Consider the following 25,850-nt stretch of genomic DNA (forward strand, 5'->3'; position numbering starts at 1 on the left):
CTCAAATTTGAAGATTTCTGTCTTCTGGGTTATTGCGCTGTGTAGTCTGGTCGATGTTAACCAACGTTTCAGAGGTCATACTGCCTCCGTCATCAGGGCGATGAATATTCATCGCCCTGATGACGGAGGCAGTATGACCTCTGAAACGTTGGTTAACATCGACCAGACTACACAGCGCAATAACCCAGAAGACAGAAATCTTCATATTCACCGCTGTGAGAACCTCAAGTCTTACAAACTCAAATTTGTTTGGTACAAACCATACGTGACATGTACACAACATAAACGTCGTAACGACAGATTCAAAAGGAATTCGGAAAAAATTATACGAATTTAAATTAATTTTAAAAAAGTTTTGATGTGCCTGAAAATAAACTCAGTACTCTTGAATCGTGCTTGAAGACGTCAAGATAGCTATTTAAGTAAAAATCGGTCAATATTAATATAAAATAAGAGCGTATTTCAATATCTGAATGCCTCGTTTCAATCGCCTCTCTAACTAAAATATCCCCTTTTCGGAAGTCATGGTATTCAGTTTTACATGACCAAAATATATTAATATAGCAATGTATAACAGATGTGCTTATACAATTAGTTTGTCAATCAATTACTTCATTACAGTAGCCGTCAACAAACTTCACGCTTCAAAGGTCACAGAAAAATCGTACAATTTTGGAATAAGAGCAACGGAACCCAGGCGAGTGAAGACAACTCGAAACTCACGGAGTAGCAAAGCGGGCAACACTGTGCTGTTAACTTAGAACCGCGCGGTAAGATGGGTAGCCTTGATATAATGAACTGTAATACGCTACGAGCATGAATTCCCAAAAATTTTAAACCGCGCTGCAGTAATTATTTTTTGTAAACCTTCGTCACTTCCCCTTTCCAAACAAGCAGACAGAAGTCACCCTTTACTACCACCAGGCCACCATATGTAAAGAACAACACTCTGTTTGAACAATGGTGGCAAAGGAGAGAGGTTGATAAAAAATAAATGATACCATCTGATATAGTTTTAAAAAATATTTTAAGTAACATTACAGCAATTTTGCGTTTTGTTGCAGATCTTAATATGTGTGTAGTAGTTGCAGAAGCTTATACAGTATATTTATTGTTAGCAAAGAAGTGTGTGGTTCCCCATCAAAGTCTAACAAGGAGGTCAAATCCTGAAGACCAAGTGGGGCACCTTCAGCCCCCCCCCTCCCCCCAGCACCTATACATAGTTCCTCATGGATCAATGAACAAACGAGAAGTTGTCGTGACGAATACCGACTTCCCTGCACTCTGTAGTCAGATCCTGAAAACTACCAGTCTCTTTAAGAACTACCACAATTTACTTTTATTTATTATTCCTCAGAAACTCGCTACTTTCTGTTGTATGCATTTATTTCCTGAGTGAAAAGGTAAAAGTTTTCTGATACCAATGTTTTTCGATTGGACCCTAAATAATTTCTTCGCTAAAGAAAACGAAATATATCTTTGCAAATTTGTATTATTTGTTTTAACATTTTAGTGAACCAATTCTGCAGCGAACGCGAGACCCATGGAAGGTGAGAGTTATTATAACTTGGAATTGGTGCTGATTATGAGGCTACAGATGCGTTTTTATACGTTGCCTGTTATGAACGAGATATCTCGACATGTTAGAATACTTACTGTTATATGTGCGACAAAGTCATCGTAACTCTGCCACATCTTCGCAGTTTACTACTACTACCGCTGCTATTTATGTAAAGAGAAGGTCACAATAAAAGCGTTTTATCAGAAAATCTGAAGGGATGAGACCTTTTCTAAAACGGTTCTTAAGAAATAAGATAGGAGGGTACAGACTGGATTCATGTGGCTCAGGACAGAGACCAGAATTGGGCTCCTATGAGCAAGTAATGGATGGAACCTTCAATTTTTATAAAAGGCGAAACATTTCTTGACTAGCTGGATAAATATTGGTTTCTCAAGGTCTGTTCCCTGCTGTTACTCTGTTACGGTTCTCTTCCAACAATTATCAGCACTGTCAGTGTTGGTTCCGTTTATATTACTTTTAATCAGAAATAAAGTAGGCAAAAAATGTCGCAGTTGAGTGGCAAACACTCCTGCTTCGTATTCGGGAGAACCTGGGTTAAAATCTCTGACATGAAACCGGCTATGCTGACTGAGGTTTGTCGTGGTTTCCTTCAGTCCCTCCAGTAAAATGTCGCGGTAGTACTTTAAATTAGGCCACGATTGCTTCCTCCTATATAATTCACAATTCATCGTTCATTAATCGCCTACATTTAGACACTAAATAGCCAGAGCCACTGACAGCGTTTAAATAAACTACAAATAAGCACTGTAGTCCTAAATTAAATTATTTCCACGATTTTTAAAGACCGGAAGAGGCAGTCAGAATCTGCATTACATCATTAAAACGAATAACTCAATTCTGTCTAATGCAGAACAATGGCCATAAACGATGAAAAATAGCGATTAAAATCGCATTATGTCGTGGCAGCATGTACTGAAGTGGTAACACGTCGCTATCACAGCTGGAGGAAATAACAAAGTCCGAAAAACGACAACCACATTCTAACGCGGTGGTAAGACAGCATCAGAGATCACAACATAAATACTGAAGCAGGATCCTCTTTAAAATCCTAAGTGTAAGAGAAATTATATTATAAAAATAAATAAATTAACTGGTAATAACGATGTCTGCTTATCAGTCACTAATCCACTATTTCTGGTTATAACCACATACGACCATATTCTTGTATAATAATTACCACGTCGTTACTAGTACGTGCTTTCTTAGAATGTTTCGTACCTGAATATATTCTTCTTACAAATAAATGATCTCATGCCAAGCTGTTTAAACTTTACAAACACTATAAGTATACGTTTCAGCTATCACTATGGAGTTCAAATTCTTGCTCAAAATGGTATAAACTTCGCTTTAGCCTACAGACAATCACCGAAATGTTAGGTGCATTGACTTCACTGCAGCCTACAAATTAAACATCAAATTCATGCTCATTGTTCACAACAATCCTCGACTGTTTTTCATTCTCTTCGCTGTTGACAGAGGATCGTTAGGTAACCTACGAACGAGGCAACGCGTGCTGAATGACGATTGGTTACACCACAGCTCGTTGCGCGCTGTTTATCGACAGCATCCACCGCGAAAAACCAACGGGCAATCGTTGACGTTTGATGAATATTTTGTGAGACGACAAAGGGCTCAGAGGTCATAGGTCACAGTAGTACGAAATGTTCACAAACAACGGGTGTTACCAGGTACGGCTGTCTTCTGGGTTTTAGCGCCGTTTAGTCTGATAGAAGTTTACCGACGTTTCAAAGGGCCTAGATGCCCTGCTCGCCCAGATGATGGAGGCAGCAAGGACCTATGAAATGTCGGTAAATTTTTACGAGACTAAACGGCGCTACAACCCAGAAGACAGCCATCTTCCGACGCACCGTCGTGTAAACCTCGTGACGAAATAAAGGCTGCTTTTAGATTAGTTCCATGATTAAGAAGTAAACTACACAAATTATATAAATGCACGCCATAAATAGCCAATTCTGGACGCATGTGGTAAAGTAAAGATCTTCAGGCGTTCTTCTTATTCCTAAAAATGTTACTAAAACGTTTGTAAAAGAGCATAACTGAAGGAATTTAAAGAAAACCCTGAAATCTGCTATAAATATATTTTAATTAAATTTCACATTATATATACACACACATACACACTAGGAATGGAACATCCCTTTAAATCAACTATTATGTAAACAAAAACACATACATAGGCTTCTGTGAGACTGAGACAAAGTTGATATGCTAAAAAAAAAAAAACAAAAAAAAAAAAAAAAAAAAAAACAACAACATACGCATCACTCACGGAAGTGAAAGTTCAGGACAGGATGTTTGAGATTAGAAAATAAAAATACACGATCTTCCTTCTGGTTGGAAGATCGTGGAAGTGTAGCGACAGCGTAAAAAGTTTGAACAAAAACAACCTAAAAATTATAAATACAGAAACAAACCACAAAATTCCCACCCTCCATCTGCAGGTGAATCAGGGTAGCCCAGTCAGAAAAGTGACTAGTCTACGGGGCGGACGACAGTGGTTCGATTTCGGGCGGAAACAGGGATTTCTTTGCTCGCCAACTGGTCCACATTGGCTCTGGGGTCCACCCAGCGTCATATCAAGCGGGTATCCGGGATTCGTTCTCCGATGATCTAGCAGCTGCGGCGTGATCTGACAACACATCTTTATGGTTAATGTATGGAGCTGTACCTCCACGTCACCATACGTTATCGTGGCTTGAATCTTAATTACGTACCAGCGACAACTCTACTTTTGTCAGCACCGTTAGCTTTTCTGAAGTGGAGGTAATCAGAAATAACTAAGTTGTCTTACATAGCGACAAATGAACGTCGAGGTCGAGTGGTTAACATTCGTACTTCGTATTCTGGAAGTCCGTTTTTAAATCTCTGTCAGAGTGTCTGAGATTCTTTGTGGTTATCCTTAGTCCCTCCCGGCAAATGCTAAAACCTTAGATCACTCCAAAACTATATCCTTCCACATCCTTTCCAATTCATTATTCACTATCATTCCACCATTAGACAATACATAATCTAACCCCTCAAAAGCGTCATTAAAGAACCAGGTAAGTGCAATGACACAGAAAAGAACTTCTGGATTACGAACAAACTACTATTGAGCCTATATTTAACATGTAGTATTAAAGAATTAATCACAGGAGTTATGTATCAGGCCTACATATGCTTAACGAATTAGTTCATTGTAATATGCTGAGCACTGCGACAGTCATTAATTAGTCTGTCATGTAACAGTTTGGTTAGACTGGGTTTGTCGGTCGGTCCACTAATTAGTAACTTGATTCTTAGGACATTAAGGATACCAATTAAACTGTGATGGTTATGGAGCGTCTAACAGGATTGAAAGATAATCCTAAAAGGTGAGTTTATGGGGATCTGGGAGGAAGCGAATGATGTCTATTTGAAGGTAATATCCTGGCGTTCACATAAAAAGAATTAAAAAAGGAAAGACGAAGAATTTTGCTCACTTTCCTTCCAAACCGTCCAAGATTCGAACCCAACAGAAGTACAGAGTGCAACACTCGACGGTTGTCTGGCTGTTTTGTCGATTAGGGTCAGTCAGTCAGTTAAGATTTCAGATTTTTAAATTCAAAATCGTCATTTGTTATCCTCTCTGTTGTTTTTAACAGTGAAAGAAACGACTGAAGAAATTGTCTGTCACATCAGGATCAGACGTAAATCAAGCAAAGGTTTGTTGAAATACGGTCCAGCATATCTACTCTATAACAGAGAAGCTCAAAAATATTATGTAAATCCTGGACGGGAGAATAAAATGGTCCTACGTATATGAGGTACGGCTGACGCCTCGGACAAGGGTCCAGTGACGGATTCTTGTGAACACAGTAATGTCCTTTGGGTTCCACAAAATGCGGGGAATTTACTGACTAGCTTAACATCTATCAGCTTCTCAAGAGGAATTATCCTCCATGGATGTACATATTTCGCACCTACTTCATACGTGTGGAGGTGTTTACATTTTGTTTACAGAACAGTAAAACTGCTACACAGACCATGGCACTTCTAAATAACAATTAAGAATACAAATAAATTTGCCCTCGTGACATTACGTGAGGGGTGAGTTATGGATTTTCTTAGGGCCCCGCCCCTTGGTACACATAATACGGCCCCGTTCCTCAATATTCTACCAACGACAGACCCGCCCCTCCCCGTATCGCATATGGGTCACAGCATTGATCCTTTCTTTGGGGCAGTTCTCCGAAGTACGGCGCTTTCGTGACACCACGGAAGGCGTGTAAGTTATTTAACGAAGTTCTATCAACTACATGGACAAATGTAACGATAAAATGATCAAAAATGGGCAAGAATTTCGAAGGAGGCAATCTTGGCTAATTTGAAGGTACTAACTCGGCATCGGCCTGCAAGTACTGAACAAAATAGCGATATAAATCGATCATGAAAGCTGATAATCCTCCCGATATTCAAATCGGATTCCTGTAGAATACAAATCTACTCTACAGCCATACCGAGTTGGTCGACACGGACAATTTACGCTGGTTCCCAGTTTCTTAACGGCGCTGTTTCAACTGCAACGTCGAATAAAACTGGAAAATGATTATGAATATGGTGATATCTGTCACGAGGCTGCGATGTCCTTTTGAAGGTGCTATGTCAGCATATCTCCTGCAAGGATTACCACCTTGACCAAGCACATGTTGAGGGTGGTGCGGAGGAGGGGGTGTGAATCCTGATGAGCCCGACAACTATGGTGGCAATAGGGATAGGATGACCCAATCTAGACAGGTCAAAGGGTCCACTGGTTCTTCAGGATGGGATTTGGTCATTGTGCTAATGATTCACTCTGTACAAAATTTTACGAATCCTCCCATAAAAAATGTAGGGGACCAAGATTCTTGAAGAACTCTGTAGCAAAGGAGTAAGGAAGTATCCCAACATCCAGCTGGAAACAGTAATCAGAACGACACCCTCGATCAGGCGGCCGAGATCACGCATCTCAGAGAAGTGAAAAAGTTCGAGCTGAGCTTCATGCACGGAAAATTAATTTTACTGTACAACTTTTGGCGGCTCATACACTAAAATATCGGCTTTCATCTCAATCTGTTGAGCAGCTCAGAGGGCGTAATGTGCAGTGAGGCAAACACATATTCACTGCGCGTTTCATTCATGCGTTTCGTGTAAATAAAGAATAAATATGCATCTAGAATTGCAAAATCGCAGAGAAAATTAGATTTTATAACTTTCAATAGTCAATATCTGGTCTGTAGTTAATTTTTAGTCCGCCTTTGTTGTTTTAATATGAGCCGGGATAGCTCAGTCAGTATAGTGACTAGCTACGGACTGGACGACCGGGGTTCGATCCCCGACGGGGGCAGAGGATTTTTTCCTCTATCCTCTGCGTCCAGACCTCTGGGGCCCACCCAGCCTCCTCTACAATGGGTACCGGGGTCCTTTCCCGGGGGTAAAGCCGGCCGGGGCGTGATGCTGACCACTCACCCCCATCTAGTGCCGAGGTCAAGGAAGAGAGGAGCTATACCTCCACTCGCCCCAAACGCCTACATGGCGTATAGTGGGATAAACTTTACTTTACTTTACTTTTTTGTTGTTTTAATGTAAAATATAGATAGTACCTGTCTGGGTGTATTCATGTATCTGTAACGATTAGAGTCTCGTGAAACTTAATATGAACTTAATGCCACAAGATAGTCCTCCCCATTCTTTAGGTCTACAGCAACTTTCAAAGTTTCATTAAAACACCTAAATTCCCCAACAGACAGAGACATGTGGACATAAACTATCTCCTATTTAAAAATAAGAAAAAGTGTAAAAACTGCACCATGGACATCAAACTTGAAACAGTAAAACCAGATGAAAAAATAAAAGATTTAGGAGTTATATATGTCAGTCTCACACAAGAAGTAATGATGCTGCATTTCCATCTTGATGTTTATTCTGTACTTGGGGCAGTTCGCTAAAGTACAGAGTTTGTAACTATATTGACACCATAATCACTTGACATGGACAGAGATGAATTACCCAGTCAACAGCTCATCTCCTAAAGCAAACTAGAAAACGCTTCGCATAATACAGGGCTCCAATCTCGTACATCACATTCACAGTCATTTATCTTTCCGTGGGTCTTGACATTCATAGTATTGAAAAGAAGAGCCTCTCGGAAGAATAACGCCTACTTGCCTTCAAACGCATAAAATGCTTTTGAGATACAAATACATCAATTTATCGAAACCAAAAATTAACTCTCGTCTAAATAATCGTGCTTTCCAGCTCTTAAAATGTCTGTCCTTCGATATATCGGTTATTACGGGCAGAAGAAAGTGGCGACGCACAAATGTTTCCACATCGTGAAGAGAGAAACATCACTAAAACTCCAGGTGGATTTTGAACATAACTGTACTTCACACAGATATTTGCTGGTGCATTAACATCGTCAAATTATCTAATCACTAACTCACCTCATTCGTCAATCATAAAGACGGTTTACCTCAGGCTTTCACAATATATTAGCTTATTTATATTTTTCTGTGTAAATTTTGCAGCCATTATCAGTACAAATAAGAGCGAGAAGGCACACCTTTTAAAATTAGCTGATAACATTTTTCACTCCTATTCACGTGAAATTCCACTTTTTGTTGCTTAGTCAATGTAACACGAACTTAAATTGATATCACTGCATTCCAAAACGTACTACTTCATGGGTAACCTCAAAACATTTTTTTCTAACAACATTAAATTTAAAATTTCTATGACGTTCGATCGGCTACAAGAGTGTGGGAATTTGAACGCAGCTATCTTTAATCTCCCATCTATGAGTGAGATAAAACATTGACTTGTTAAGGTATTTGACAAAGCTTTTTAAACGTAAATAGCCATATATACTTTCGAATGTGGTGAGAATATGATCATGAATGAAAACATAGAGGGTTGAAAGAAAAGAGCTTTTTCCACATCACGGCATTCCAGGGGAGAACGTGACAAAGACCACAACAAGTATCAGACAGGATAGCAAGTTATTTCTACACCAGACTCTTAGGTGACTGTTTGACTCTTCCTTATTTAAGAGTTTGAAGGAAAGCTGGTGTCGAAATTTGTTATACACAGTGGCCTCTCCATTATCATAGCATTTTATTATTTTGCTGCCCAATTCTACTGTACTTCCGAAGCGTAATTTCAATGTACTCAACATTTTGTGAATCGCGGACCGAGAGAAAACAGCGGATATCCTAGAACGGACCTCTTATCAGTCTTCCACTTAACAGTACAAATAATAGTGTAAGCACAAATATAGCCATCACCATCATCTGAACACCGTGTAAATCATTTTCTTGGACTTTATCTATAACATGCGTGTTTTAATTTAAAACCAGTATGTTTCGGTACCTGGTTCTAATTACGTCTTCAGGTGCCTGGTGGAAGGATAACCTCCTACTCTGGCAAGGCACTGAAAGACGGAAACGGAACCAACTACCGCACGTCGTGGTATTAAACAAAGTACATAGATGATGGATAAGTCCAACAGAGCTGGTAATATATACAGTGCCACACCATCGTCATGAACGTTCAAACATCGTGTAAACATATTTTAAAATCCAAGGGCCGTCGTAATAATCAACAACATCAAACATTCGCAATTTAAAATTTAAGTAAGAGGGCATAAAAGTTAAATTAGCTGTCTTCCATGGACCTTGAGCATGTATGGGAGAATGACCTAAAATAATTACATGCCCCTCAGGAAAAATTAAAAATAAGTAATAAAGCCATCAAATAAGCACCAGATCTGGTGTAATTTTATCATTGCAAAGCGTCGTAGGAAATAATGAACTATAAAATTATTTATAAAGTTAATAAAACCACCCACAAACATATAACTTGTCAACATTTAAATTATTCGTATGAAAGAATGGTTTGAAAATTAATCATCTTGATATGAATGAATCACAAAAACTGTTATTTTATTATTGTAATACATCGCAAAATAAAATATTATAAAATTATCGATAAATTATTACAGTGACTATTAGTCACAGTATCGATACTACCTTTAACTAAAACAATGAAATTATTTGAAAAGAACACACCGTATTCGTTAACTTCCACAGGAGGAACTGTGTTTCTGACAGCGAATGCAGCAAGTTCCTCTCCAGCTCCCAGACTGAAACACATATCTGCGCAGTGATATTACCAATTGCCACTTGCATCGTTACTACGTAATTGACGAGTGAGAGGAGAGAGAATGCGAGCGGAAAAGTGATTCATTACTTACTTTAAGAATGTGTCGTAAACTCTACCAACTGCAAAATCGTCATATTTCAGACACACAGGCGTAAAGAAAGGGCTGGAAAACATTTTGTACTTCCATTAGAAAGCGTGGCCTGGCAATAACAACTTTAAAAACCAGGTACGCTACCATTAATAGACGTTTACATTATATTCTTCTTGACCTCAGAGTTAGTAAAATATCATTTAATTTTGGTACAAAGCAAAATTGTATTTTGTAACCAGGTCTGATCACTGGAGTGCGAAGAATATCATACCTAACTGACACTTAAATAAATCCCGACAGTTTCCACTGATATGTCGAAAATAAAATATAAAGCATAAAAACAACCAGTAACTTTAACACGGAAGTACAGTCAGCTATGAAAACGCAGTAGGCATATATAATATATATATTAACCTCACATAATTACGGCGAACAGTTTCTACTACTGGACGTAAATAGGAACGTCTTGCAACTACAATTCACACACGGTATAGTGACCCCTTCCAAATCCCCAGAGGAACTGACATCGTACTGGGAAATTCCAGATACAAATCAGAAGCCAACATTACGAACAACTTAATTTCTTGTGACTGATTCGCTCTCTGGAAAATATGTTGGTGTTCGCAACTTTCTCAGTAACCTTCCCAGTTTCCATGGCAACTCTCAATGAATACCATAAGGATCTATGATGGACCCCGCTCCTGGTTTTATGAATGAGAATCTCGCTTCTCCGTCTTATGCCGTTCCCTAACACTTGTTTCCTTCCGCCTCTTTTTACGGACGTTGTTATTAATCCAATCCGCTGAAAATACCTCGTAGGTCTTCTTAAACGAGTGAGAAAACTGGTATTATATTGATAATTCGAAGTTCAAAAATATTATTATCTACTTGAAAGGGTGGGACTCTCGTTACGTTTCTGTTAAATGACGAAAACGACGACGATGATAATTAAATTCAACAATAACAACAACAATATAATAAAGTACAACATTAACTTTGTGAATAAACTAAAAGATATCTGAAAACGGGAAGGATACTACAGCATGTCCTAAGTGTCTTCGTATGTACCATGTGCCTTAAGGTGCCGCAATGATAATTATTATACTAGGCCTCCTATTAATTAAATCCATGAAACATCTTCAGAAGTTAATAGTCAATCAACTGGGCAAGGAATTACCACCTTCTATTGAGCCTTAAGATTCATCACAGTGTTCAATAGAGCCCGCCACAAGTCCTTATCCTGAGCCAGAAATATCCTGTCCATATCCTCACATCACACTCTTTAAAATCCATTTAATAATGATTATAAAAGGGGAATAGTTAGACTAGTTGAGCTACTATTAGCTTCTCAAGAACGACTATGCTCCTTTATAGAACCCAAAGTTTTATTACTGTGTTCTCAAGAGTCCACCACCACCGATCCCTATCCTGAGCCACATAAATCGAGTACAAATCTCGGTGGTGTATTCGGTTCCTGCGAAAGGAAATGAAATTGTTCCTGGTGATGACTTCTGATTTGTATCTGGTGAAAGAAACTTCCAAGACAAGGAAATATAATCTGTGTTTCTGTTTCTAGCAAACTGGATGGAAGGCCGTAGATTATTGATGTGATTGAAAAAATAATATAATCAAAATGGACACGGTCTGTTTAACCACTAGGGAAAATAGACGGTCGCCTAGGGCGGCAAAATTGGTGGAGAGGCAAAACCTAAATGAATAATAATAAAAAAAGAAATATAAATAACATAGAATGTAAAATAATAAGTGTATATTTGAATAAAAATTTCCTTGGATATTATCCATCGTCTAGTAAAATATAAAATATAAAACGTAAAATGACGTTTCGGAGATGGGACTCTATCTCGGTCTGAAGACGGATAGAGATAGAGTCCCATCTCCGAAACGTCGTTTTACGTTTTATATTTTACTAGACGATGGATAATATCCAAGGAAATTTTTATTCAAATGACTCTTCACCATCGTCAAGAAGTTTTGGATTTAATAAGTGTATAGACGTAGAAAGTGAAAAACAGGAACGAATAAATGTGGCGAGTTTCCTGCTTGGGTACGAGAAGTGACAGTTGCTTTTAACTTTATCAGTGAACGCACTGTGCATCACACGAACAGTACACCATAAGCACAACGGAGAAGCTGCACCCGAAAAGAGCGACCTCAACAATTTCTAGTTTAGAACATGGTAAACTCCCTTGAGCTAGTTGCATCACGGTGAATTCGTACACCACATGCACGACCGAAGACGGGAATTGGCAATCCGGACAACTGTGGTAATATACATAACGTCCCAAAAAAAGATGGATAAGCACGAATATTAACCTTGTGTGTACATATCTTTTGGGGAAATTCTCTATGTACGGCAATTGCAAACCAAAAATTAAAATGGACGCTTATAGACTGCGGACAAGGTGCAGCGGCTCTATAAAGGTTTGACACATTATGCATAAAGAACATTTTTATTGCGTGAATTATTATTCTTTACACATGCTTTGTTAAACTTCCTATAGGAATTTCTTGCAACATTTTAACTGGATCTACGAGGGTCGCTCATTAAATAATGCCCCACATTTTTTTTCTCAGCCAATAATGAAGATAGAAAAGTGTACTTTTACATGCTTGAGATTTGATGTTTCTCGCGTTCGTGTACGGAGTTTCAAATGATTCCAACCGATGGCGGAGCTGTAGTGAACTGTTAAAATGGCGTCTGTGAACGACTCTCGTTACAAGCAACGAGCTGTAATTGAATTCTTTTTTGCTGAAAAAGAAACTGTGGTGAACATTCATAAACGTTTGTGTGCTGTGTATGGAAGCTGTGCAGTCGATAGGAGCACCGTTGGTCGCTGGGCTAAGAGAGTTAAAGCTTCAGGAAGTGAAGAAACCGAGCTCCATGATCTGCCGCGCTCTGGGCGTCCTGCCACAGCCACCACTCCAGACATGTTGAACCGCGCGGATGCCATTATTCGTGAGGATCGGCGCGTCACAACTCGACAATTGGCCCAACAGCTTTCAGTCAGCAATGGAAGTGTAATTGCAATTATCCGGGCTCTTGCATATTCGAAGGTGTGCGCAAGATGGGCTCCACGAAGTCTCACAGCAGACCGCAGGATTCAAAGGAAAACAATTTCTTCTGAATTGTTGGAAGCGTTTTGATGCTGAGGGATCATTACAGGTGACGAAACCTGGATACACCACTTTGAGCCGGAGACAAAAAGGCAGTCAATGGAGTGGATTCACCCTCAATCACCGAGAAAGAAGAAATTCAAGACAACTCCCTCCGCCGGAAAAGTCATGATGACTGTCTTTTGGGACAGTGATGGGTTCATTCTTGTGGATGTAATGCCAAGAGGTGCGAGACGCGTACATCGGGACCCTGAAACCCTCAAGAAGCGTTTCCGACGAGTTCGGCCTCACAAGCATCCAGCAGAAATTTTGCTCCTGCACGACAATGCACTCCCTCACACAAGTCCGAGAACCCGGGAAGAAATCACCAAATTGGGTTGGACGGTGCTGCCCCATCCACCCTCCGACTTTCATCTCTTTGGGCCACTCAAAGATGCTATCCGCGGAACAAGATTTGAAGATGACGAGAGCGTGATTCAAGCAGTGAGGACATGGCTACGTGCACAGGACAAGAGCTGGTACCGGCAAGGCATGCACGCACTTGTTCCACGATGGCGTAAAGCCGTACAAGTTGATGGGGACTATGTGGAAAAATAGTATGTGTGAGGGAAACATTGATTTATATTGTCACCAAATTTCAGCCATCTTGAATAAATATATTCTGAGGAAAAAAATGTGGGGCATTACTTAATGAGCGACCCTCGTAATTATCTCAATGAATGATTCTTAAAATACGTTTTATTGTTAATCAGCCAAATTTAACTAGAAAATACTGTAACAGAATTTATAACCTTGATGAACCAAATGTAAAAGCATTGAAAAGGAATAATATTGGGGCCTAAACACGCATGTTTGTAAAAGTTAGTGAATATAAATGGTTCGTCTGTGTACTGATGATGCAAACATAATATTCTACGTACTTGTGCAATAACGCAGTAATTTCACTTCTTACAAGAAGGTTATGCACTACAAATTACATTCATTTTATCTGTTGATGCAGCTGAAAGAAATAGTTGCACTCATCAATAGAAGCAAAGCCCATTACTCTTCATTTATAAGAGACAATGACGTTTGACCCGCATTTATTAGGAACATCTATAATAATTACGGGCACAAAATAAGAGGTAAGCAGACCTTCCAAATGGCACGCAAAGGTCAGGAGAAATCGAAATGGAACTCACCAACACAGATCCAAGAGGGGAGTGCAGGACAGAAACGTCACTAGCAAAAGATCATGTTGTCGTTTCCAGCAATCCACATTTCATATAACTCTTTGGTTTAAGAACAACCGCAACAAATAAATGTTTAATAAAACAACACAATCAAATTTAACATTCGCACCTTTCCGTTCGCCACTTCAAATCGCTGCCTCTACTGCGACCTGCATCACAACTATTCACCGCAGCGCTCTACATCATGCAGTGGCGAAATAGAAAACTAAAATGTCCGATCAATTACTTGCGTTACCTGGCGAATATTCCCGAAGAATTCTAAATGTATTGCAAGAACAGGGTCGTGGTATTTTGAGGACTACAATGTAATGCCCTCATTTGGAATGCGGAATCCATTCGAAACTTACGATATGGTCCAGTCCTGTATAAGATAGTATAAATAATATGAATCCATTTATCAGTCCAACTTAACCACACTTTAAATGCAACTCCATAAATGGAAGAGCTCACGGTTGGACTACGCAGTCTCGTTTATTAGAAAAATTGATAAATTTTCTGACTTTTCCCCACTACCTGTTGATATCAACATGATACTGTTAGCAAATAATAAAACTGTACAAATTCAAAATTATGACAGTGTCCAATAGTTGGGGAACATGAATTTCCACATGCTTCACCAAGAATGAGATGCCTATGCATATATCCTTTGTGTAGTTTAATTTTGCAGACTGCTACATGAAGCTACTCTCCAATTCTATATTCAAACCAAGGTACAAATCACCACAAATCATACGTACCTTCTTCCTTTCTCGTAGCCCTGTAACCTCCCAGCATCCAGTCATAATAAACCACACATTATCAGTATATTACCTCAATTACTTTACACTTCACATAATTGCATGAACACATCCAAACTCAGCTAGAAAGAGTTCTTTTTTGGGGTATTTAGATTTACATGCAGACTTTCACAAGGGATGCCTAAGATTGCAGCCTGTTAACTCCTCGCCATATGCATCTATAAAGTTACAATCCAGTGGCCAGTATACTGGTTGTAGGTATTTAAAAGGTTAAGTTCTATAAATCCTTATGCTGTTATCAATCATATTTATTCAAACTCATTACACTGTTCAATTACATGAAGATTCATGTCAAGCGACAAATATACCAGAGGCAAATAAGCAATTGCGTGATTCCATTCAAATGAACAGAACAAATGTATATATGTGACAAACTGCAATACCTATACATGAGTACATAAGAAGTAGGACTACATTTACTTTAGAAGCTGTTTCTTATAACATTTGCTGTATTTCTATTAGACCACATTCAATGCAGAAGCTGTTTCTTATATCATTTACTGTATTTCTACACAAAAACAAAAGCACAAAAGAAAAAATGAACAGAAACACAGTCCTGACCTTGGGGAAGAAGGTCTGTGAAATGCTGTGGAACCACCAATTTATTTTAGAAGAAAATTAAAATGCTGCTGACAACATACAGCCATCTGCAGAGCGGCATCTTATGGCCGACATCTCTCAAGAAACCTGGGATACAGGCAGACTTCTCGGATGTGATATCGATTCAGCAGCCAACACAGAAAACGTTCAAGACCCAAGCCATATCCACCATGAGGACAAGTGCCATATTTACGCTGAAACAACAGCAAGCTTTATAACATAAATGGACATAATATAAACAAGTTACAAAATACTACAGACCTGACCATAACAGACTTGCTTTAAAAATCATGGTCCAATGTCTTGGAAACTGAAACTACAAAAGTCTATGAAAACAAAATACAATCACAGACACATCCTCTGGAAGAAAGTCGTGGTAATTGTATAGCTATGTAAAAACATATTTCTGCAATGTTTCATTCCTATTAAATCTTAACAGCCATATCAGATACAAGGCTATGTATATGGGGACATACAGAATCCAGAAAACTCTCTACTCAGCTTTAAATTGAACATTTTAAACACAGTAGGTGCCAGTTACTGCAATCACGTTTATAAATTATATTTTGATTCTATTAAAGAGCAATTATAATAAGCAAAAATCATTAGAATATTACATCTCTTTTCTTTTCTCATTCAGTGACATTTTCTTGAGCTATTAAAAATTATACAGAAAATTTACTGATCAATGAGGACTAGCAGAAACAAAGAAGTAAACAATTGATTGAAGACACAAGAAAGATGGATAGATTTTCTGTCTGTTGTGTTTACTGTACAGTAGTGAAAAACCTACTGCAAATTGTATTTGCCATTCTTAACCTTATTAACGTGTTTATGAAAGGGTCTTCTACGAAAAAATATCCAAATTTACTGTGCAGGTAGGATACCCCAGGTTTTGGTAATCACTAGCTGTTCAACTATTGTTCAGAAGCTCTACTTGACAGGGACATGTCTACTCTATGTGCAGTGAGATCCCCCCACCCCCAATTTCTAAAATAAAATCGTTCAAGTAGAAGGGTTCAGTGACTGTATAAAGACGTACAGTGTGAATACCCCATATAAGTTCAGAGTATGACCTTCCCTAATGTTTGTCTAAAATGCAAATCAACCTTTAGTGTAGGTAACGTCGATTCTTATAACAGTAAATGTGATTCCAGCAAGTGTAAAAAATATGGTGTATGGTAATTTTATCCCATTCCTAGAAATCTGATTCTAAAACCAGTGAATACATCAAAGTGGTATCTACCATGTATGAAACTGGTATCTTTCTATTAAAAGATACAAGAAAATTGAATTTAGATCACAAATTTAAAATAACCCTCCTTTAACACTAATAATGGTTATGTGAACAACAGGTAACAAGACAAAAAAAAATCAGAACTGATTACAGACACAAACCAAGTGGAACAGAATTTCACGGCAACCACTGAAGACATGATATAAAATCATACCAATGCTGCCATGTTTGGAATTAATTTTCTTACTTCACTGTAATGTCATCACTCAAAACCCTTAAGATATATTAACAATATGACATTCTCACCTGATCTGTATACCAGTAGTAAGGGGTGGAATCAATTCCCTCCCGTTTGTACCCTTCTAACAATTCATTGTGATCCCAAATACGCATGGAGCCACCTACAATTTCTCCTACACCTGGCAGCAGAACATCAACCGATTCTGTGAGGTTACTGTCTTCTGGACATCGGGACATGTAGAATGATTTGATGGCTACGGGGAAGCGGCACAGCATAATTGGTTTGTTGATCTGATCGGTCATCTTCCTTTCTGGCATCTCAGGAATATCCTGCCATATAATTCATCAACATGTTTCAAAATTACCAAGTAAAGAAATATGCACTGCTCCAACTTCCCATAATTGTCTGTACAATTAAATATGTAACTTACTTTATTAACCGTTTCAAACATTCTTTTAAATCTGAATCATATACTTATTATCCTTCAGCTGTATGGCATAGTTAATATTTTAGTCCAGTTTTCATACCCTAAACAGGTCAGCATATAAAGTACAATTAAAAATTAAACACAACAAAAATATTGTTGTTTTGTCTGCCTGTTATACATCTGCCAATTGATGACATCAATGACTTGCAACTCACCTCACCAAATTCATAAACAGAACCATCATCTTTAAAAATCTTGTGTTCTCTGAGGTATTCAATGGCATCAGTGTAGTTCATTCGTAAGAATGGTTTTTCTGGCGCTTTAAAACCCTGAAAGAATCAGATACTTTCAAAATGTAATGGCAAATCAAATTTGGGAAGACAAAGGAAAAACTACCAAAAACCTGCCAGGGCAGTCAACATAAAGGCTGATATTTGAATCTGAGACTTACCAACATGAAAGAATGCTAACCACACAACAGCAATACTGTACAGACTTGTCAACCTGCATGTTACGTAAGTGTGATGCAAAGGATTATTTCAATATGCCATGCAAGTTACATACAATTAAAACACTGATTACTTACTGGGTTCAGTTCTTTGACAATTTCACCATATGGTGAATCAAGAACCCTCTGTACTACATCACAAATTAGGTCTTCAAGTCTGTCCAAAAGGTCATTAAAAGAGATGAATGGGCACTCTGCCTCCACATGAGTGTACCTTAAAACACATGACAATACAATAAATATACTCTGAAATTAACAAACAGCTTAGTTGTATGTTATTTAAATGTAACCAATTATTCATTATATACAAATATGACAAAATACAGCAACTGTCTCATCACCTGAAACATCTCAGGTAAGTTACTTTTGCAAAGTATATCAACACTTACTCTGCAAGATGTCGACGTGTGCGACTCTGTTCTGCTCTGTAACTCTGCGCAATACAGAAAACATCTCCCATAGCAGGTAAGCAAGTTTCCAAATACAACTGTGAACTTTGTGTTAGAAATGCTTCTTCCCTGAAAATAAAGCAGTAAAACAGACATTAATTCATATTGCAGTCGCTGTTCCTTTAATCCTAACATACACAAATATGTGGCGCTGATCAACACTCTCAAACATAAACTGCTGAACTACAATATTCCCTTGAGTTTAAGATGCACATTTTCACATTTCAAGGTTTCTGAAACTGAGGTGCATCTTACATTTGGCAATGTCTAACAATCGTAATAGCATATTTTTCCTGCATACCAATCACTAAATCAAGAGTGTCTTTTGATGGATTGTGTCTTATAATAGAGGAAATTTGGTATATGCAGCATCAAATAGTTATCTTGGTTCAAGATCCACACTATAATGCTTCCAAGAATAACTGTGAATATTAATAACTGCAATTGTCCTATACATACAGGTGGCGCACAAGATGTTAAACCATTTGTTTTTCATTTTGTGGTCATACTATTATAACAAGATATTTCAAACTTCGCGCATAGATGCAGTGGTTTATTGAAAGCCCTCTAGGGTTCAGCATTGATCACTTGGTTAAGATGGCTGACAAGGGAGGGGTTACTGTTGAACAAAGAGCGAAGTTGGTGCTTTTGTATGCAGAAACAAAGAGTGTGATTGTTACACAGAGACATTTTTGTAAACATTTCGACACAAGGTGGGCTCCCGCTAAAAACACAATCTATAGAGTGTTTCAGCGTGCTGTCCCACCGCTTTCCTCAGCGCCATCAGTGAGGCCGAATTTGGCCACCTCACAGCCCCGACATCATTCCCAGCAATTATTTTCTTTGGGGATTCTTAAAAGAACAAGTCTTCCATCAGCATCCTGAAAGTCTGGCGGAACTCAGAGCCCGTATCATACAAGTCTGCAGCACAATCGATGAAGATCTGTGTTGACGAGTAGTGCAGAATATGAACGTTCGTCTTGAAGAGCTAGTGCAACAAAACGGTGGCCACATTGAACATGTTCTCTGTTTATACCAAATTTCCATGCTTCTGTGTTTCAAAGTTTATGCAGTTTGTAAACTTATGTGGTGTAATATTGAATTAAACCTAAATATAAATAGTTCAACATCTCGTGTGCCACCCTGTACTCATAATTTGTTCCAGAACAAGTAACTACTAAATGATTTCAATTATGAAAGGAAAAAGGTATGGGAGCTGGACAGTATAAGCATTAGAATGGGAAGCTGATAGTAGAAACTTGCAGTAATAAAAAGCATCTTTGCTCCAACATAGATTACATGCACAGAGCATTCATCCACTGCCTACAAGTGATGTCTGGCAGTGGAATGGCAGAGACTGTTTCCTTCAGCTAAATATTACACTGAAAACAAACACCTGTGACACTAACAGAAACAAGATTTAAATACATACAAGACACATCTACAGAATTTCCCTTTTTTCTGTGCATACCAAGGGAGAAAAGTCTGAAACAAAAGAGAGAAGTGTTTCATTATCATGTCTCACCCAAAATAATCCAACTTAAAGAGAGTAGAACCCCCTTCAACTTGAGTCTGGACTAATGTTGGTGGTGTGACTTCAGTATAACCTCGACTGAAGTAATGGTCACGGAATGCTTGCATCACTATCGATCGCATTTTCAAAATTCTAGATGTCTGTAATAAAAAATAAGATTATTTATAATTCATCCATTTGAAAAAATATGAAAAACTTACTTTTACTCTGAGATCAGCAAAGTGCTGGGTCAGAGAAGAAGCCCATTTAACTAAAAATTTATGAAGGAAGTAATTTATCATAAGACAGAGAAGGGTAAAGAGAAACATATCTAAGACCTCTGAAAGCAAATCTCATTTCCAAAGTTAATTTTATATTAAAAGAAAAATCTCAACAACATATAATGCCTCACACGAAATCTGTATAATGCATGTAACACGTACAAAAAAACAGAAACAAAATGTATTTCAGAAATAGCTGCTGCACTATGTACCTTAAGTGCAAGGTTTGTCTCAGGTACAAGGAAGTAAATACCCTGTAAACTGGTGGATGATGATGATGATGATGATGATGATGATGATGATACCGGTCCATTAACTTAAGTGGTGAGAAAGAGACTGAAAATATTTTTACATGTTATATCTGCTACACATACTCATTCTTTCTGGCTGCAGATCAAAGAATAATAATCAATCTAAGATTATTGCAATTACTGAAATATTAAAAAAATGACTGTCTGAAACTGACAAGAACCATGACGTACATTCTCCCCACGTATCATAATGTGTCGGTTATCCAACTGAACATCTGGATGTGCTTCTTCATTCAGAATGTTGTCAGCACCACCAGCCGGTGCCAGACCAATCAGTTCCCAAAAGTCTACTTGTAGTTCATGGCCCCCAGGTGCCTAAGAAGAGACAGCAAGCAAACATGTTACTGATTTTAACCCTTCACATAAATACATGTATAGCAAGCTGTTAAGTATTCCATCCTTCACTACTCTTAAATTAGTGAAGTACACAACTACATGATTTTATCATAGGAAAACTTAATTACCTTCAAACAGTTCTGTTTTACAACACAGTTATCCTATTCCATTATGTAAAACTTCCAATGTTTGTTGATTTAATATGAATTCCAAAAAGGATGTTACATATCTAGGAAAGAGCATTACATATTTTAATTGACTAGATTAGACATGTGAATTATATGAAAAGGTGAACTAGAAAGAATGTAATAACTTGGTTTTGGTCTTATATTGTTACTGATGTGAAATTTAAAATAAAAGCAGGGATGATGATAATAATACTGCAATTACCACTTATCTTTCTTTGACCAAAGTTAATCTGGGCATATAAAAATGCCCAAATCCAAAAGAAAAGATGCTCAGCTTCAGTATGATTTTTGTATGATTTTGTATGATTTTGTATGACTACTGTATGATTTTGAAGAAATGCACATGTTAGCTAATTTCTTCTGGCAGTGACATTCATGGTTTCATTTTTAAATACAGCATTTCAATTCATTTCATTTTCACAAAAAAAGTTCCTTTTGAAAATGGCATGCTATTCTTCCCATTCATCATCACATTTCATTCCAGGCACTCAATTTAAACCGCTTGCAGCACACAACCTGTGTTTTACATTTCCTCACAACAGAGTGAGTACTCACTCTTTTTCCTTCTGGTACTTCTGAAAGAGATCCACACAGTCTAACTGCTGACTCAGTGGAAAGTACAAGTGCATCATATGTCTGGCAGAGGAGGTCATTCAAAACACACTGCAGAAAGCCTGTTCCATCACGCAATGTGATAAACATAAGTGACTTCCCTAAAATGATAAGAGGCGATATTGAAAATGTATGAATAATATGTTCAGAGAAGAATCTGTTAATTTTAGAGTAAGCCACATTACACCTGAATCTGTCTATTCTACGAAGGGATTTTGTCTGTGCCTACACAAGATGTGCCGCAGTTCCCAACACAGACCAGACAGACCATATGGACTATATCCAGAGAATGAACTATTCTTTATATGCATATGTAGACAACTTGCATGTATATTCACATGCATGCGCACACACAGTTTTAAAATAATATTCTGAATGGGAAAAGCCAAAGGCACATACATAATTTCAGTGGATAATCTATCAAAAGAAAACCAATTCAAATATGAAGGTAAAGAGGATAAGATATACTGTATCTTACCTGAGGTATATACACTGTGACATTATCAGTGATAATACCATGAGTTATTTGTTTAAAAGGCACAAGATGGATTAATTTAACACATATAATTTATTACAAATTTCCTGGAATAATAGCAGTCACTTCACTAATCATAATCCTGGTTAACTTATTCTTGCAATTTATCTATGCTACAGACAGTGCAGGGATGCATTTCCAGAATGACTGATGCTATCTGAGGTGTTTCTAGAGTGGTGTCAACAAACTGTGTTGCTTCTCACTGTCTGTAGACAAGTTGAGGAGCTTCCTGAAGGCAGCACATAGCATAATGGGGGTTTAAACTGACATATACCACATCTGAATTTATTTTGTTGTTGAATTTGTCAAATAACACATAAAAACACAACTTCAACCTTTCTTCAGGTCCTTGCTTCGAATTATGTTATCCCATCAGAACCAATTCTGATATAACCCTTTAAAGCCTAGTGGTAACAACACATGCAATCTGCTTTTACAATCAGTAACTAGTCATTTTGCATCTACATGTTTCATATGATTCTCAGTGCAAGAGTGATTATTTCCTTGAAAAGCATTAACAAACTGATCTTTGTGTTGGACTTGTTTAAAAAATGTGCTTTATACAGTGGGCTTTGTCAAAACACAATAGCAAAACTGTGCTATATAACTGTAACCATGAAGTCTACAAATAGTATAAGTTATACAAAGAAGCAATACCTTGTCTTCGCAAACGATGGACCCAGCCATTTATCTTGACACGTACTCCACGATTTTCTTTCCCATCTACTATTTTAATAAGTTTTGCTTTGGGCAAAGATATGTCTTCCTTAATACAAATCTTTTTTGCATCTTCCAAATTTGTTGCTCGTTTTATTGCATCTTCATCTTCCCTGTTTGATTTTTCAGTACTCTTATATACCTCCCTTGTCCATATCTTCTGGATTTTCTTAAGCTGAGATTTAGCAGCAGGTTCATACTTCTATAAATGATTAAGAAAATAAACATTGTTTTCATTTAAATATTGCAAATTCTAAATGTATTCTTATCAGAACCTTATGATACGCCCATTGAAGTTCAGGTTTATTTACAGAACACAAAATAAACTATTGTAACCTACTGAATTCTGATTTTATTGAAACATTCTAACAAGACTGGACACTACAATGTAAAGACATGTCTTAATTTCAACAAAATATTAAATATAATCAGAAATTCATATCTTATTTACCTCTCCCTCCACCTTTGCATCAACATATATTACTGGAAATGGTTCTTTCCCTGCATGACGCATTGCTTGAAGAATAGTTCTGAATGGCTTTGCTTCTGAACCATCTCCAGATTCATCACTTCCATTTTTGTCAGAAGTGTATAATTCAGCTGCAATAAAAACAGGACATAATAGTATAGTGTGTCTCCAGTAGGGCAATTTTAGAAGTGATGTACACGTGCATGCACACACATATTCATCACATGCTGCCCATACACAAATAAATGTACATGGAATATAGAAGTTGGTATTTTAATTAGCACCACTCAATCAAGATAATCATGATTCCTCTGTCTCTAATGATGTGACAGTGGCAGTATGGGAATGATAGAGTCATGACAGATTCATGTTTGAATGAATCCAGTTCTGTCTATGTGGAAAAGAAATGAATAAAAATGTTCAGCCCAGTTGACACTTCTGTGTGGCATTTACAGGCATTATCTAATGCTGACAACTTTTAAAGTTGTAGATTTTCTGAAAACCAAGAGTAAATGATTAAATTCTGAATACATCATACATATAACACAAAGTTTCTTTGCTTAATTTTCTGCAATTATATGCTTGTGACCCAAATACCCAAAATTATCCCTACAGCTCCTCTCAAGGAAGAACTTGCACACCATCCAAAATTGTTATTGTACCTAATAACTTTAGGGCAATGTAGGCATTACAGTATACAGCAAGCATCTGGCACAATGAAACAAGGGGAGAATATTTATACACAGAAATATGGAGAAAACTGCAAAACAAGGAGCTCCTTAATTTGTACTGTTCACAAAATATGTGGGTGTTCAAATCATAGAGGATGAGATGGCCAGGGTATGTAGCAGGCATGTAGGTGGGAAATGCATACAAAATTGGGCAAATAGCTAAGGGGAAGAAATCAATTGGAAAATTTGTGTATAGATGGAATTATATTAAAATGGATCATAAATATTGTAGGAAAATGGTGGAATGTATTCATCTAGTTTAGGAAAAGGGCTGGTGGTAGAACTGTGAATGTGGTAATGAAGCCTTAACTTCCATAAAATACACAGAATTTCTTGATTAGCTGAGCGACTATTATTTTCTCTAGGACTGCTGCAGCTACTTACTAAATAGTGATGAAGAATGGAGGGGATTAGTCTGTATTCTAATAGAAATCTAACCAATCTACAAAACACAAAGAACCAACCTTCCTATTCTTGACGAATGAGAAAGCAAACTATAACCTTATACTATGAAACTGTGAGGCCCCAACACAAACTTTAAAAGATATAACTGGGTTTTATTCATTTTGTACTCCAGACATTTTGTTGCATTCTGTACGCAGATCGCATTCAAACACACATTATGAACCATTTCAGAAATGGGCAGCATAATCTACCATAATTCATACATACCTACTGCTAAACCTTGTACTTCTGCTGACACTTCGGGCATGGTAGTAAAGACGAATAAAATAAAAATGTGGATCTCCTTTCACCAAAATAAATGTGCTTCGTTCAGCTACACAGAAAGAAACATACACCTTTTAGTATTCTTAAACTGATATTAATGAACAAGCAACAAAAATTAAAATGATGCAACAACACATTACCCACAGCAAGACTGCCACATGCACTGTTTCGCCGGTTATAACAAGCTGTAATATTGTCTACAGTCTACACTATATATATATTCAACATACCAGCCGTGAAATAATCTTATCGACTTCTTTCGTGATTAGATTGTACATTTTGTAGTAATTTTAATTCGCTGTTAATAGATGTCGCAAATGCATGTTATCACCTGCTGTTCCCAATTGCCACCTCTTCTATAGACATAAGTTATCATACATTTCATACTCTTTGTTATTGAATTTCCCTCAAGGCTTCTACAAATTACCCTGCTCAGAAATGTAGCATCATTTATGTATATATAATATATCCTAGGTTATGTATTGTTTTCGGTGACGTTTTTCCCTATGGAGGACGAAAAATACAAATGAACTGCGCCTAACATCACTTTCGATCCAAATGAGAAATATTAGATTATTAATACTGTGTTAAATATTTATCCTTGGCAGACGTAAAACGCAATTCCATGCAATCAACATGTATCAATAGCTAACTTTGAGACAAATGTTACTACACTTACCGTTTAAGCAAAGAAAATTTGGATATGTAACATGTATAATGACGTATATTTTCGAATTACTGGTGTACTAATGTTACTACTTCATAAAATTGAGGAGTTTCTGTTCTAAAAATGTTTCACTTGGTTACGTATCAACAAACATGTTGCCCCCACTGTTACATTCGACGTATAGTCACGATTTTGTACGAATTTGTACGAATACTTGTGGTTATATTGAATAATGAAAATAAATATGTGTTTTAAATTGACACATAGCTAACAAATTTGTA

At 37.5% G+C, this 25,850-nt stretch overlaps 2 protein-coding genes across 6 annotated transcripts in view; both read right to left on the reverse strand.

The window, feature by feature from the left end:
• The window catches only part of LOC110836603 (uncharacterized), a 71,976-nt gene extending 57,439 nt beyond the window's left edge, over nucleotides 1-14,537 (reverse strand). The window contains exon 1 of one of the 2 annotated variants that reach the window (XR_015535465.1): nucleotides 14,171-14,537. The gene's annotated coding sequence lies outside the window, so the exon portion shown is untranslated. Of the gene's footprint in view, nucleotides 1-9,669; nucleotides 9,804-14,170 lie in introns of those variants that run through there. The other variant, XM_087350204.1, reaches the window with a different exon arrangement.
• Nucleotides 14,538-15,245: 708 nt separating this feature from the next.
• AsnRS (asparagine--tRNA ligase) lies at nucleotides 15,246-25,743 on the reverse strand. Of its 4 annotated transcripts, none has more exons than XM_022077994.2 (12): nucleotides 25,582-25,743; nucleotides 24,846-24,951; nucleotides 23,425-23,573; nucleotides 22,914-23,175; nucleotides 21,665-21,822; nucleotides 20,757-20,900; nucleotides 20,006-20,154; nucleotides 18,421-18,549; nucleotides 18,110-18,245; nucleotides 17,739-17,852; nucleotides 17,162-17,425; nucleotides 15,246-15,812 (listed from the first exon to the last, which is right to left on the reverse strand). In XM_022077994.2, exons 2-12 carry the CDS (start codon nucleotides 24,883-24,885, stop codon nucleotides 15,681-15,683), a joined length of 1,677 nt encoding a protein of 558 aa, XP_021933686.1. In that variant the 5' UTR covers nucleotides 24,886-24,951; nucleotides 25,582-25,743; the 3' UTR covers nucleotides 15,246-15,680. The 4 variants fall into 4 exon arrangements, with proteins under 4 accessions (XP_021933686.1, XP_021933688.1, XP_021933685.1 ...); XM_022077996.2 differs by lacking the exon at nucleotides 25,582-25,743 and adding an exon at nucleotides 25,133-25,272; XM_022077993.2 differs by lacking the exon at nucleotides 25,582-25,743 and adding an exon at nucleotides 25,043-25,192.
• Between the last annotated feature and the right edge of the window lie 107 nt (nucleotides 25,744-25,850).

The sequence above is a fragment of the Zootermopsis nevadensis genome, unplaced genomic scaffold (genome assembly GCF_977971745.1).
Source record: "Zootermopsis nevadensis isolate Lab colony 2312 unplaced genomic scaffold, Znev_1.0 Znev_ptg000002l, whole genome shotgun sequence".
NCBI lineage: Eukaryota > Metazoa > Arthropoda > Insecta > Blattodea > Termopsidae > Zootermopsis > Zootermopsis nevadensis.